Genomic DNA, 15,199 nt, shown 5'->3' on the forward strand with positions numbered 1-15,199 from the left:
CCTTTATTTAACTCACTTAATACAATTTTTTCTTAAATCACGTGTCAAAAATAAACATCTCTGCGTGGAACAACAGTAGGAGTAACGAAGGACGTAGGGAGTATTATCTTTTCCCATAGGAAGTAGTGTAATTAATTAGTTGTGTAATTGTTTTAACTTTCAAAAGCACATACCATTTGCCGATACATTGTATACTCTAATCCCCTTCTCTGTTCTAATCTTTAATGCATGTGCACAAAAATACGGCACTTGAGAGGAAATACATAACAATGATAACATGAATACAATATATTGAAAAGGGATACGATTTGTCGATTGTCAAAATTTGTTTCCGTTTGCTAACCCAGTGTTCTATCTTAGAATGGATAAAGCAAGAAATAACTTCAAAGTTTATTTTTTCTATTGAATTATCATATTTTCAAGGGTAACTAAGCTGTTGATATGCTAGAATATGAGGTGGAGAAAACATCGTGATTGTATTCATTGGATAAACGATGTCAAATTATGAACTTACTAGTTTAATTTGGTGAAAAAAGTGAATCATGCATGCACAGAGCAAGTCTTATTTAATTGCTTGAAGCAGGAATTCTCTAATTAGAGCTATGAGTAAATATCAAAATAAGAAGGATTAGAGAGCCATTATGTCTCCAAAACTTAAGCCGTAAAACACTCTTAATGATGTCACAATCATAATTCAATCCAGGACTAAACTTTTTGCTGCCTTTAATTTTGGTTGTTCCCTCTCTTTTGACTTGGTACATTGTAAATCAATATCTAGAAGGAAAAGAATTTAGGAAAAAGTAGACTGCAGAATTCTTAAATAGAAATTAAGTTTAACAGTTGAAGCATCGCAAAACCCCAGACTTTATGCATACTCAAAGATGCATTTCTTTAATGAAGGTAAAAATGAAGGAGAGCAACAAAAACATAGAAAGCCATTGGGTTCGGTTATGAGCCTAGTTGTTAGTAGCCATGGCTTTAAGGGACTGAAAGCGGATGGCTTTGTCCCCAAATTTGGTCTGAGTGTAGAGGCTCAGATAATCCTTAAACCTAATATCCTTGGGGAGCAGGAGGTCGGCGGCCGGAGAAATCACAGCGTCGCCAGCCGGGTTGTAGAACGTAGCGATGGAGAGGCGGTTCCCCTCCTTCATCGCCATCACTCTGTGCACCGCGCTCTTGTACACCCCGTTGCTCAAGATCTCCACTTGGTCCCCGATGTTGACAAATATCCTGTTGTTCTTGGAAGGCGGGATTTTGACCCATTCCCCGCCTTTCAAGAACTCCAACCCTGGGACCTGGTCGTCCTGGAGGAGGAGTATGATCCCTCCAGCGTCCGTGTGCTCCCTGAGGCCCCTCATGAGGTCGGGCCGCGGGCACTTTGGGTACATTGCCACTTTGGTCCCGACCGAGGGGCCTCTGCACCCGGAAAAGGCCTCCATCATATGGGTCCTTTTGATCCCAAGATTCTGGCACATGTGCTCTGACAGCTTCTCAGCCAGCCTCATCAGCTGGCTGATGTACTCCTCCACCGACTGCCTGAGGCAGTCGGGGAGGACAGTGGTAGTGCTGTCAGGGTGGTGCCAGACGAAGAAGCTGCTCTCCCAGTCGCGGTCGTGGATGTACTCATTGTTGGTGGTGGAGAGGGTCTTGGCGGTCTCTGAGGCCAGGAAGGCGGGCTTCATGGCCTGCTCGTAGTGGGCCTTGGTCAGCGCCTTCACCTTCTCCATCACCTCCGTGTCCACGCTGTGATTCTCGATCTGCAACACAACCAAACAAACTCCATCACTTTCAATGCAATACATAATGGTCCTGTATAAGAAGTTGGTTAATTTGTCACTTTCGTTACCATGAAGAAGCCCCATTTCTCGCAGGCCTCGTGGAGGAGAGCCATGGTTTCGCCTGTCTCGAGCTTGCTGAAGTCGATCACCGGTATCTCCATCTTGATCTCCATCTCTCAAAAATATTCACTTCTTCTTTGCTCTCTTTGATGTGTGTGTGTGTGTGGGTGATGATAATTTGCTAACTTGGTTGGATATATATAGGCGTGGCGTGGACACGTGATGTGAGAGAGGGAAAGTAGAATTAGAGTTTGCATGATTCCCCGTACACTCTCGTCACTTAAAAATATGAACTTTTTTTATTTTAGCCTGTCCATTGAAATTATTAATTTTTCATTTTGAAAAAATCTCTCCTTTCTAATGAGATAAGACTTATTCTTATTTTTTTTGTCTTACTTGCTCTACCAATTATGCATTAAAATGTGTATATGGTAAAAAGTTCATATTTTAAGGAATTGAGAGAGTATAAAAATGAAAACAGTTAGATTGCAGTTACAGTTAATAAAAATGGACAAGTCAGATCGTTAGATTACAGGATGCATGTGATCTCTCCTTTTTTTTTTAACTCGTCAACGCCCCTGCACTCTATTGTATGGTATTGCCCTTTTCTTCTGCTCTAAGTTGCTGTCTTGTAGCTTTAGATCATTGTTTTCCAAAACTAGGTGCACTTATGGTAATGGAGTTTTCTTCAACAATTTTTCTAAAGAATTTTATATGAACAATCATAAATTTCAAAATTTCGTACGTTCTAGACTTCTAGCAATAGGTTTTCTGATGAATTTTGATACGTATCGTTTAGATTAACTAATGAGGGGCTTCGTGGAAATGGATAGTTTATATGTGAAGAAATTTATATTATTAAAATTTATTCTAGTTAAAGGATAAATTGTTAAGAAATAACATAATATTGTCAAATTCTGGTTCTATCTCACACTTTTGAAAAATCTAAAACATAAATTATGAAAAATGAAATTTTCTCAATTATCACCTTTTCTCATTTTTTGTGACTTAATTACACGCTGATGTACAGATGGTTTAAAATATGTGCTTAAAACTTCATTGAAAAAATGATATTTAATTTTTTAAAATCGAAAGAGACTAAAGTAATACATTTCTCTTACTTTAACTATCTCTTTAATTTAACTGTTAAATATTATTTTCTTAAAATAAATGCTTAAAAGAAACGCATAGCTTATCATGTGCAGGAGGATTAATTTATTTGAGAATTTTACCCCACTATAATAAGATGCTGGAAGATTATATTTCATTCGTCTCATAAGAATATTTAATTTTTATTGGACATGAATTTTATTGCACAATGAATAAAATTAGAGAAAAGTTAAAATATTATTAATAGAAAATATGACACTATCTTGTTAGAAAAAAAAATATGAAAATAATACTCCCTCCGTTCCAAGATATTAGACTCTTATTTCTGTTTGGAGTGTCTCAACATATTTGAATCATTTCTATTTATGATAAAAATGTACTTTACTACCAACTCTACCTGCACCATTAAACAACATCTCCTAAATTTCTGTGCTTAAAAAAAAAGACTTTAATATCAATAAGTCTATGCAACCAAATTTTGTACAACCAAAAATTGGTTTATTTGAGAGAAAAAGTAATTTATATATACATTTAATTAAAAAGTATAGACATACATATAGTATAGGGAACGTGCATAATATTATGGTATTTGTGTATAATTTTTAAATTTTTTTTGAACCATAAAATGTAATTAATGCATACTTTAATTCAAATTTGAAAAATAATAGAGAAATAATTCAAATATAAAAATAAAAAATTAAAAATGAGGCCAAAGACTAATAAATTATTTTTAATTTGTTAACTAACTATATTTATTATTTTAATATTTAATTAACATATCAAAATAACTAATATAATCTTATTTTAGTTGTACAAAATTTAGTTGTTTATCATTACTCCTTTAATATATCAGGATAGAAGGAGCAATAGTATTATTGTTGGACAAGAGAATAAGTTATTAAAACCGCATGGAGAAAGGGAAGGGGTTCCAAATTCCAATGGGCAGTAAGATCTGTGGGCGCAATTATTAAAATTTGACGGAACATGTTTCTATGACACAAACAGCCCTACTCCTGGTCTAATATGAGTATTTGGTATTTTGTGGATCGCTAATTTCTTCTAACCAATTATTACAGAGGTATCATTTCATGAGCTTTTTGAATACTAAATGCTCTTTCTTGCTCTATAAAAATTCAATATTCAATGAGCGGACTTGAATCCATCATCGAACAACTAAGACATTTCAAACTTTTATCATTCACTCCCACAAAAATATGCATCCATCATCGAATAAGTAAGTTATTGCAAGCTTTTATTACTCCCTGCCATAAAAGTGAAGTGGATCGTGAATTTTGGATGAACACAAATTTTAATATATAATTGATAAAGTAAGAAAGATTGAAAGATAAAATAAATTATACTTTCTCTGTTCATCATTAAGAGTCTCATTTCTTAGCGGCACGAGTTTTAAGAAATATTAAGAAAAATGGATGGAAAAAAGTTAGTCAAATTGGGGTCCCACTTTATATATTAGTTTTAAATCAAATGTGAGTAGAATGAGTTAGTGGAAGGTGGGACCCTATTACCATTTATGGTAAAAGTGAACCGGGATTCCAATTCGCGAACGGACTAAAATGGCAAAACGGGATTCCTATTCGCGGACGGAGGGAGTATATAATTAATGGAAAATGAGTTTCACCTTATTAGAAGGAAAAAATTTCTAAAATTAAAACGTGCATACTTTTGTGGGACAGACTGAAAAGAAAATAGCGCATACTTTTATGAGACATATGGAATAGTATTATTTGACCAAGGAAATCATTATTTAATAGGGAAATCCTTTTGATTTTTCAAGCTAATATTTGAATATCAAAAGTGATATACTCCATCTGTCCCACTCTAAGTGGAATATTTCTAGTTCGGCATTTTATGTATTACTCTCCCGTCTCGCTTAAGATGATACGTTTTCCTTTTTAGTTTGTCTCAAGACACAGTTCCTTTTTTGAAAATTTTCTCTCTCCAATTAATAAACCAACAACTTTTTCTGACTCCAATTAAAATATTCATATTTCTTTATCTCTCTATTTTAATACTTTCACCCACCTTTTCTCTCTCCAATTAAACACTTTAACCAATACTACCTCCGTCCCCCTAATTTTGACACGGTTTACTATTTCGGTCCGTCCCTGAAAATTTGACACACTTCATTGTTAACCAATTTTGGTAGTAGACCTCATATTACACCAACTCATTTATACTCACGTTTTATTATAAAACTAACTTTAAAAGTAGGACACACATCCCACCAATTTTTTCAACTCACTTTCCATTACATTTCTTAAGACCCGGACCGCGTCAAAGTATGTCAAAATTTGGGGACGGAGATAGTAACTCCTAAAATCCCGTGCCGGCCAAGAAATGTGTCATCTTAGCTGGGATGGAGGTAGTACTATTTTGTGAGTAAATTAGAAAAATAAAGTAAAAGATCGGAAAAATATATAGAGTCATGTGATGTTTTTATATTTAAAAATGCACACCCTCCGTCCCAAAGTAGATGTCACACTTGGAAATTGGCACGAGATTTTAGGAGGTGTTATTTTATGTGTTAGATGAAGAGAGAAAATAGTATATTTATATTAATTAAGGAAATGTGACATATTTTGTGAGATAAACTAAAAAAGAAAGTGTAGTATCATTATTAAATATATCACCTATAATGAGACACATTTAATGAGATAAAATAGAACGGAGAGAGGGAGTAGTTAGCTCATAAAACAGTTTGTATGATCCATTGTCGTCTATTATTGTCCAAACCTAACATTGTGCCTTATATGTCTTTTTCATATGTATATATATTTTGGGAGGGCATTGAGTTTTAGTTTGCTAGTACTACTATAGATTGATTTTCCTTCTTATTTTAACCATAGTTCCCTAATTCTACTATTAATTAAATACTTACGTTTCATTTTTTTCAAACATGATTATTTAGTTTATCCATGATATACAGTTACAACTTACAGGTACATGCCATTAATCATTTTCAGTGAAAACATAGTATATTGTAAGATTGGCTAGTATAGGAAAAATGTCAAATATGTGTTCATTAATATGTGACCATTAACAATTACACATGTGAACTATGGATAGAATCACGCAAAAATATAGTCAAGTCAAAAATAATAATTGGATAAAATCAATAATCGAAGGCAATGTGGTTCTTGTAAATTTAGAGCGTCTTATGTTATTATCTTATGTCTAACACTATAGGGCACGTGGGCATGATAAATAATCAAAGAGGATCACTCGGATCTTGTATTCTTCCAAACACAAATTTATTTCGAAAAACATCTCACATATCACGTAAAAAAATCATCGTGCCCACACGACTCCTACAACAACGCCAGCCCACCTAAAATTCATTTGAAAGAAACAAAAGAAAAAAATAGTTGATCATTGCAAGAGATTTTGTGCAATCCTGAGAAAAATGGCGTCGGCTAAGAACAAGCAGAAATTAGTAATGCGGAAAATATGCCCGAATTTCGAGCGCGAGGACACGCTGGAGACCGTGCTGGAGGTGCCGATCCCGGAGGAGATGTTCGCCCCATTGGGCAGCAACGGGGCTCAGCGGTGGCAGGCGATGTCGGCGTGGATGAAGGCTCAGACGGCTGACAAGTGGTCGTCACCGCTGGTTGTGGGAAGGTACAATGAGATGAGCTTCATTCTTAGCATCGTGGGGTGCCCCATCCTCCCCTTCCAGATCAAGGTGGACCGTTCCGTTGAGCGCGCCGTCAAGCACGCCTCCATCGTTAGTAGTAGTAGTAATAGTAGTAGTAGTAGTAGTAGTACTGTGTGTGAGTTGGTCAAGCAATAGAGAGGATAATGTGCGATCTTTAAATTTATATTTAGTTACTCAAAAAACAGAATTTAAATTTAAAGGCCGCACTAACTTGAACCTGAGATATTTGGCTCAGGCATTAACCTTTGTAGTCAGTAGTACTAATAGTAGTAGTAGTCCTGCCTTTTCGGTGACTGAGCGTGTGTGCATGCAATACAGGAGGCGTCGACGGCCAAGTACATCGTGCAGCAGTACATAGCGGCGATGGGTGGGCAGGCGGCGCTGAATGCCCTAAGCAGCATGTGTGTGGTCGGACAAGTGAAGATCAGCGCCTCCGAGTTCTACCAGGGGGACGAGTCCGTCAAGTCCAAGAGCAACGAGCAGGCTGGCGGCTTCGTCCTCTGGCAGAAGAATCCCGACAAGTGGTGCCTAGAGATGATCATTTCCGGTTCCAAAATCATCTCCGGTAGCAACGGCAACCTCTCCTGGAGACAGTCATCCAACCAACTCAGGCCCATCTCCAAGGGCCCACCCCGATTACTACGCCGATTCTTACAGGTATCTTATCTGATAATCCCTTTCTTGGGCGGCATAGGATTTTATGCTAATTAATTTTAAAATAAGAGAGATGAAATAAAGTAGAGACAAAGATGTTTCTATTTTTAGGAATGAGTCATCTTAGTTGGGACAAACTAAAAAGGAAAGTGTGTACTTTAATCAATTGCTTGTTTCGCCACACTCTGAATCCTACTACTAGCAGGGACTGGATCCACGAGCCGCGGCCAATTTGTTCATAGACGCTGTCTGCATTGGCGAGAAGATCATAAACGACGAGGATTGCTTCATTCTCAAGATCGACACCAACCAGTCCACGCTGGAGGCGCAGAGCAGCCCGAAGCACGAGATCATCCATCACACCATATGGGGCTACTTCAGCCAGAGATCGGGACTCCTCGTTAAGCTCGAGGATTCAAGGCTGCTCTCTGTTAAGACCTGCAAGGAAGATGGAGACGTTTTCTGGGAGACCAGCACCGAGTCTGTCATCGAAGATTACAAGCTCGTCGAGGGCGTCAACATCGCCCACAGTGGCAAGACCTTCTTCACCGTTTTTCGATACGGTGAACAGTCTGCAAACCACAAAAGGGAGTTGCAGGAGACATGGAAGCTTGAAGAGGTTGATTTCAACGTCTACGGATTGAAACCCGAATTCTTTATGCCTCCAACTGAATTTAAGCTGAAATGAATGTACAATCTGATTCTTGTTAGGATCACTAGCAATAAAATTAATTGGTATACTAATGTGTTCATACATGACTTGCTCTTTTTATCATTGTTACAAGTTTACAACAAATTTGTTCCAATTAAATACAACATTCTGGAATTTGCTCATCATACATGACAACACCTTCATCCTCCATCCTCATCAGCGTGCAATTTCGCACAAAATGAAGCCGATCTAAGTGTGATTTCTGCAGCTTTGATCAAATACTAACTATGCAAATACAGCTTGTATGATCATCTTCAGTAAATACACAGGCAATCGCACGTAACCTTCCTTCAACTTCACGTCTTTCGTTCTCATTATGAACCTTTCCATCCCTGCATCGATTTCATATCCAGATGTAGTCAATCTTGCCAACAATCGGCTGTCTACCAGAGCTTAGAAGTTGAAGAATTACGTTGGTTAGCTCAGTCAACTGATAACTAAGCAACGTTTCCATAATTCTTCGTCTACGAGCTTAGTTTGGATCTGCGGATCCGCCTTCCTTTATGCTCCAAACACCTTTTATTGCCTTGAACAGGGCATCTTTTACAAGGAGAGTCATCTTCCAAAATAAATCCACAAGTGAGGTTAAACTTTTTGCTAGTGGCTTTCTCATCGTTAAACTCTTGATCTGTGTGTACACCAGATTTCAGGCTGGCTGCATTAGGAGGGACTCTTACTTTTGTATCCAACTTTAAACTATAGCCGTTGATTCTCAGCCCTTTGTGCACAGCACATCGTTTTCTTCCTGCAACTGGTGATGAAGTGCAAACAGATCCGTGACCAGTGGCAACTCCACAAATATTGTCGCCACAATCAGATTGTACTGGTCTTGCCTGCAACCTCCTAACCCCAAGTATTCTCGAGAATATTGTACTATTACCCGTTCCACTTAAATTAGAGCTGTTTCCGATTTTAATGCCCACTTCCCTCTGATTGGAGAAGAGAAACTTTTTAGCAAGAAGAGAAAACCTGGATGCTTTTTCAAGGCGTTCAAGTTTTTTGTAGATATCATCTTGGCGGCGTGAAACATTGCTGCCCTTGTTCCATGCATAATCAAATCTGTCAAGCAGCTGTTTCTCAGTTATCTCGGCGTCCTTCTTACTTTTCATCTGAAAACAAAATTCGAGAAATGAGACCAAGTCCTATACTAAGACAAATTAGCAACATCAAACATTGATATGTTATCCAAGGATTCAATTTGAGTTTAGACTTTCGATTCACACACAACAGACTACCTTAATTGTCCATGCTTTACTGGAGAAGCACCAAGTATCATTACAATTTACAAGTATACATAGTTTCGACAATTTCATGCACAACTATAATTTTGAGCCAAATAGTCGAGTTTCAGGTACCATAGATTCAAATAATTAGTTAAATATCTCCTTTTTTTTTCTTTACAGTAACGAGATAGAGCCATATTGGCGATATTTTGGGGAATGGGTCACAATTTTCTTTATCCGCGTCCCAAATAAGCAAACCTATGAGAGATTAAGATGAAGAGCAGATCCAAACATAATCATAATACAGTCGGTGCAATGCAAGTTTCTCAATTTTCTGCAAATGGACAATTATGTTGAGGAAACGCAGATATAGTACTTACAGGAGCACATCTATAAACGATTGGCAGCCCTCTTGAGAATATATCTGTAAACAATCCGAGTCCCTTATGAGCAGAAACACTTTGGCAATCAACAGTCTTGCTAGTTGAACATCCATTTTCCAAATGGGCACCATCACGGCCATACTGCTGCAGTCTGTTCCTAAGTTTATCAGCCTGTCCGAGATAAACGGGAATGACAGAAGCTGAGTCCAGTTTTCTGGTTTCTTTTCCAGATTGTGCAACCCCGAGCTCATAAACTCCCGGACATGAAGTCCAGTTCGGGAGGTTTTGCGTCCTGTACCTTTCTACTCCTTCTTTTCCCATCGAATGGTCTTCCCAATCGAAAGCTCCAATTAGAATCTGATCATAACAATGATATACATCAGCATCTAGCTAATGCATCTCGTTCAACATTTGCTTTCAAAACTATAGACTTTGTTTGCAAACAATTGTCAGTCTCATTCCTTTGGCAATTAATATTCCATTCACATCTCGCTAATGCTAAATTGTGATTATAACTTATAAGCATCTATTTTGAAATTTTGAATAATAAATAACTTCCTTGCGTGATTAATCCAGAAATCAAAGGAGGAGATACGCCTATGAGTATTTTGAATTTTTATCTAAATAGATCTACGCCCTAAAATCAAACTCTCAAAGCCCCAATAAGAGAATTCCCCGCATTTTCTCTTTCTGTTGGAGAGTTAAAGTCAATCAGAGAAGCAAGATCAATTAATTCATCAAGAGCACAATTGAAAAGCATGGATAAAAGAGGTTATGCAGCTAGAAATAGAATAAGTGTTAAATTGAGGAATGATGACCTTCCAATGGGAGAAAGCAGAGTCATGTTTGGTACGACGGAAATCTTCTCTCTTCAGCCGTGTGGTGGTGTCGGAAGCGGAGCTGCGCGGTCGAACTCCCATTGAGCTGAGCTGAGCTGACCGTTGAGAATGGTATCACTATGGGATTCTCTGTTCATCCTAATTAAAAAACATGGAATCTGCAGATTTGGGCCTTTTGTTCTTAGTGGGCCGAGTCCAAATCATCCATATGTATGTACTAATAAAATTAAGATCCACTCCAGGGCAAGAATGATTTTAAACATACGACGATTTTATGATTATGATTCAGAATATTATTTTTTGAATTATTTCATCCTATACAATTGAAAATGAGCTAGATATAGTCCTTTTTGGACGGCACCGTGAAAAAGTGACTTTGATAGGTCGCTTTAAGGAGGAATTAGCGGAAATTGAATCGGAGAAGCAATCGAGCTCGTCGGAGCTATCATTGCTATTGTCGTTGAAGCAATTGCAGTGGTTACAAACCCATTTCACGGCGGAGGACGTCTCGTTGTTATCCTCCATGAAATTCTGAATCATTTTATCCAAATAGGCTGAGCTCGAACGAAATCCGGAGGACGCCGGTGAATGGACGGTCAACAACTGCTTAAGCTGAGACTTACACACCGACGACTTCACGACATCGCTCGGGATCCAGACGATCGACTAAATTCTTGTCGGAAAAGGTGATTTTCCACCACGTTGGAATCGCTCATCATGTGGGTGCGGCACCTCGTCGTCCTCGAGGTGGAAGCGCTTGTAGGCGGCGTTGGCAAAAGACAACGCATTTCTTTTTTCTTACTTTACTTTCTCTTACTTTATTATCTCTTCATTTCTCTACTATTTTCCTTTTCTACTTTATTCTTACTTCGCTTAACTAATTTTGAACACAATTTCTTAATTCTTGTACCGAAAAGAAAAGGTTTATACTACAGAGGCATGGACGAATTATTCATTTCACACTCACCCAGAAGAAGCATCCGAAGTTAAATAAGTACTCCATCCGTCCCATAAAAATATGGATATTTTTCATTTTGAGATTTCCAATAAAAATAACTCTTCTACTTTTGGTAACTTTTTTCTATCTAATAAGGCGCGCTTCGTTCTCCACTAACAATACTATAATTACTTTTTATTTTTATCTCTTTCTTACTTTAACAATTTTGCATTAATTAATTTCTTTATCGTTTCAAATGTCCATATTTTTATGAGAAGGCGGGAATAAATTAAACAAGCCTTTAACTATGATAATATATCTATCTCAGATAGATTCACCTGACAAAAATAAAAAAAAGTAAAAATATAAGTCGGAGATATTACTCTAAAATGAACAACAATCTACCGCCTGAGAATTGATATCATTCATCAGTTTCATAGCATCAATCAATTATATAAGGTAACAATCTAAGGTTTGCAGCGATCAAACGTTATGACGAAGCAGGGGAGCACAGCCCTCGGATTAAAAACCAGAATCTCATCCTCCTCGTTATTTCCCAACACCGAATCGAACCCGGGATCTTCCTTATCCACCTCCCACGGGTCGCACGCAACCCGACCCGCCACAACCCGGCACACGAGCACAGCCCGCCTGACGTTCATGAACTCGAAATCCTCCTCGATCTCCGCCGGCATTGACACGTGTGCTGTATAGCCAGTCGGCAGAGTGGAGATTCCGTCCATCTTGGGCGAGAATCCGCTCCGGATGATCCCACACAGGCTGCAGTAGACCCGCCCGCATACGCCGGACTCGAGCTCGTCACACGCGAAGGTGGTGCAGTGGAACCTCAGCAGCTCGTTGCCGTCGGCCGCGCACCGCCCCGCCGCGGCCGCGCGTGACTTGACGCGCTCCCGGTGCTCCTCGAAGCGGGAGGTGATCGTCGGGCTGTTGTGGATTTTGAGGACCCGGTGGATGCCTGGGATTCGGGCTGGGTCGGGCCAGCCCGTTTTGAATATGATCCGCACGACGTTCTCGTCGCCGTCGGCCAGCTCTGAGATGAGGTGGGTGGTGGAGAGGTGACGCTCGAGGAGGGGCGGCGATTGGAATACCTCGCCGCAGGCAGAGCACGGATGCGCGTCGACAGTGAGGTGCAAGGAGCGCGTGGAGGAGGATGGAGAGCGGGTCGGGGGTGGTGGTGGTACTGGGGTGAAATTAGAGGATGCGGATGCGGATGAGGATGAGGAGAAGAGGCGTTTGAAGAAGGAGATGATATAGCTTTTTGGGGCGGAGGAGGAGTTGCGGCGGCGGGGGCGCGGGGAGGCGGAGAAGCAAGGGATGTGGAGGTGGAGGAGGAGGAGGAAGACGATGGGGAGAATGCTAACCATAGTTTTGTGAAGAGAATAATTGAGGTTTGAAACATGGAAATAATGGAGTAAAATTTATTGGAGGGGGGACGAGTGCTGGCTGAATAAAGCTAAAATATGGTGGGTCGAAGCTATCTTGGATTCTAGAGAAAAGAATTTTACATTTCATTAGCTTATTGGTTTTTGGTATTTGATGTTATTGGTAACTTATATGTTTCAAATAATTATTTTTCTTTGTATTAACTAAAATATACAATGTAGATCATACATTGATCTTTGTACGATTTTAAGATTTTTGTCGAACAAGCAAGTAACATGTTCTCTCTGTCCCCAAATATTGTCCCACTTTGATTCGGCAGGAGTTTTAAAAAATGTAATGAAAAATGAGTTGAAAAAGTTAGTGGAATGTAGGTTCTATTTTTATTATTTTATATTAATTTTATAATAAAATGTGAGTAGGAATGAGTTAGTGAAATATGGGATCCACTACCAAAAATGGTAAAAAATGAAATGAACCAAATTTTGTGGACAGACGAAAATAGAAAAATGAAACAAACTTTCAGGGAAGGAGGGAGTAATACATACATAAACAATTAACATAAAAACATTATAGGGAATATCAAAACCTTAAATTATACTATCATGGACACCACTGAATAAAATCTCGTGTCGGAAACCATATGTTTCATATTTATTCAAACTGGAAGTATAATAATAACTAGTAATATAATTCAATTTCCAATAAGATCCATGTTGACATTTTTTACACACCGAGTTGACATCTTGTAAGATTTGATCTTGTCAGAGCCCGCATTTCCTAATGATAGAAAACACAGGTGATTGCTACTAGGTGGGGTTGGGGGGAGGGATTAAGAAGACGGGGAAGAAAGGGGAAAAAATTGAGGAGATGGGAATACATGGACATTCAAAACGAAAGATCACTTATTATATATCATACTACTATTTGGGAAGACAACTAAAAGTAGGAATGGATCCAGTGGAAAGTACTTATAACTCAAAAATATGGTACGAGACTCGTAAGACTCTATATATCAAAGTTTGTGTATCAAAACTTGGTGTATCAGAATATAGTGTACCAAAACTTAGTATATCAGCGGAAGCAATTTGAGAGAAATAATGTCGTCACGTGTGAAGACACAACGCATTCGACATCAAAATTACTAAGGACTTATGTGACTTGGCCTCAACGCCCACCACGGTTCTATACCATCTCAACTTCCACATAGGCAAAACACATGCAAGGCAAGTTTACTCAGTGGACACATGCCAAAATAATTTACGGTAAAAGTTTGTCAAGCCAACTAGAGAGTGAAGTCGAGATTTTGCTTTAAAATGCTCACAACACTAAACATTTTCCATTTTCGTAAAAGTAGGTTGCAACCATTGACCTAAACCTGGTCTATTGTCAACCGAACTTTATTTCAATTCAACTCAAATCTATCATAAATCCATAGCCAATTTTATAAAATAACACTAGTCATAAATGTAATTACACTTGTAACTTATAACCGTGATTATTATTATGAAATAAAAATAATTATTGTGCTAAATAAAAATGTATTGTTATTATAAGTAAAAGCGATTATGTTCATGATCTTGATTACATACAATCTGAGTTGTTTATGTGAAGCAGTTATTTCATACTAATACATGAAATATCTCATTAACCACGTATACAAACCCCTTAAAATAGAATAAGATTAAAATGATACACGTAAACTAAGAAACAGAGGAGGAGATGAGGAATGTAAGAACTAAATAATGTTGACTACCTGATTTCTAATGTACGGAAACACAAAAGTACAGATATTATGTACAGAAACACAAAAGTATACATATTATGCACAGAAGCATAAAAGTATAAGAAGTCAATTACACATTCATGTGCTCAGACTATCAATTGCCGAAGTTGGTATGACAACTCTTGGTTTTAGACTGTTTATTGCATCTCTAATTATTCAGACATTATTCGAACTAACTGAGCGTGGAAGTATTACAAGATAGTTTCAGCTTAAAGGCAACTATTTTACTCAATTGGGAATTATGATCATAAATCAGAATTAGTTGATAGGATGAACTTACTCTCCACAAATGCAAACCGGATATAGGAAATAGAGATTAAGATCTAGAATCACCACTGTAAATGTAAACCTAAGATCAATACTCCAAATTTTATTTCACAACATAGACCATTACAACTAACCAATTGCATGCTTACATCACATTGTTAATTAATTCGACTATTACATTCCCTCCAGTAGTATGACCACCTGATGCACTTTTTATTAGCACTATAAATACCTGCAAGTATACAGAGTATGAATAGCATAGCTAAAGGTCAGTACCGGATATCGATCACGGGGAAAACAATCACAGACTGGCTACCCTCTACTAAAACTCAATTACTATTTGAAAAAACCGAAAGATTTGAAGATTTTTGAA

General features: G+C 38.1%; 4 protein-coding genes across 4 annotated transcripts; 1 reads left to right on the plus strand and 3 right to left on the minus strand.

The window, feature by feature from the left end:
- Positions 1-789: 789 nt before the first annotated feature.
- On the minus strand, positions 790-1,994 carry LOC125190663 (1-aminocyclopropane-1-carboxylate oxidase 1). Its single transcript, XM_048088013.1, has 2 exons — positions 1,847-1,994; positions 790-1,757 (listed from the first exon to the last, which is right to left on the minus strand). Exons 1-2 carry the CDS (start codon positions 1,949-1,951, stop codon positions 957-959), a joined length of 906 nt encoding a protein of 301 aa, XP_047943970.1. The 5' UTR covers positions 1,952-1,994; the 3' UTR covers positions 790-956.
- Positions 1,995-6,353: 4,359 nt separating this feature from the next.
- Positions 6,354-7,967, plus strand: LOC125187547. The gene is made up of 3 exons (XM_048084158.1): positions 6,354-6,693; positions 6,943-7,281; positions 7,484-7,967. Exons 1-3 carry the CDS (start codon positions 6,373-6,375, stop codon positions 7,964-7,966), a joined length of 1,143 nt encoding a protein of 380 aa, XP_047940115.1. The 5' UTR covers positions 6,354-6,372; the 3' UTR covers position 7,967.
- Positions 7,968-10,540, minus strand: LOC125187548 (protein EFFECTOR OF TRANSCRIPTION 2-like). Its single transcript, XM_048084159.1, has 3 exons — positions 10,415-10,540; positions 9,594-9,953; positions 7,968-9,099 (listed from the first exon to the last, which is right to left on the minus strand). The coding sequence occupies exons 1-3, from the start codon at positions 10,514-10,516 to the stop codon at positions 8,455-8,457; spliced, it is 1,107 nt and encodes a 368-aa protein (XP_047940116.1). The 5' UTR covers positions 10,517-10,540; the 3' UTR covers positions 7,968-8,454.
- Positions 10,541-11,657: 1,117 nt separating this feature from the next.
- On the minus strand, positions 11,658-12,763 carry LOC125186004. The gene has a single exon (XM_048082303.1). The coding sequence runs from the start codon at positions 12,755-12,757 to the stop codon at positions 11,840-11,842; it is 918 nt and encodes a 305-aa protein (XP_047938260.1). The 5' UTR covers positions 12,758-12,763; the 3' UTR covers positions 11,658-11,839.
- Positions 12,764-15,199: the final 2,436 nt, after the last annotated feature.

The sequence above is a fragment of the Salvia hispanica genome, chromosome 5 (assembly GCF_023119035.1).
Source record: "Salvia hispanica cultivar TCC Black 2014 chromosome 5, UniMelb_Shisp_WGS_1.0, whole genome shotgun sequence".
Taxonomy (NCBI): Eukaryota; Viridiplantae; Streptophyta; class Magnoliopsida; order Lamiales; family Lamiaceae; genus Salvia; species Salvia hispanica.

Coding starts and splice junctions, on each gene's coding strand:
- LOC125187548 (XM_048084159.1), bottom strand. CDS start 10,516: ATGGGAGTTCGACCGCGCAGCTCCGCTTCCGACACCACCACACGGCTG. Junction 9,954..10,414: donor CTGCTTTCTCCCATTGGAAG/GTCATCATTCCT, acceptor TGTTATGATCAG/ATTCTAATTGGAGCTTTCGA. Junction 9,100..9,593: donor TCGTTTATAGATGTGCTCCT/GTAAGTACTATA, acceptor TTTTGTTTTCAG/ATGAAAAGTAAGAAGGACGC.
- LOC125190663 (XM_048088013.1), bottom strand. CDS start 1,951: ATGGAGATCAAGATGGAGATACCGGTGATCGACTTCAGCAAGCTCGAG. Junction 1,758..1,846: donor AGAAATGGGGCTTCTTCATG/GTAACGAAAGTG, acceptor GTTGTGTTGCAG/ATCGAGAATCACAGCGTGGA.
- LOC125186004 (XM_048082303.1), bottom strand. CDS start 12,757: ATGGTTAGCATTCTCCCCATCGTCTTCCTCCTCCTCCTCCACCTCCAC.
- LOC125187547 (XM_048084158.1), top strand. CDS start 6,373: ATGGCGTCGGCTAAGAACAAGCAGAAATTAGTAATGCGGAAAATATGC. Junction 6,694..6,942: donor CCGTCAAGCACGCCTCCATC/GTTAGTAGTAGT, acceptor CATGCAATACAG/GAGGCGTCGACGGCCAAGTA. Junction 7,282..7,483: donor TACTACGCCGATTCTTACAG/GTATCTTATCTG, acceptor TACTACTAGCAG/GGACTGGATCCACGAGCCGC.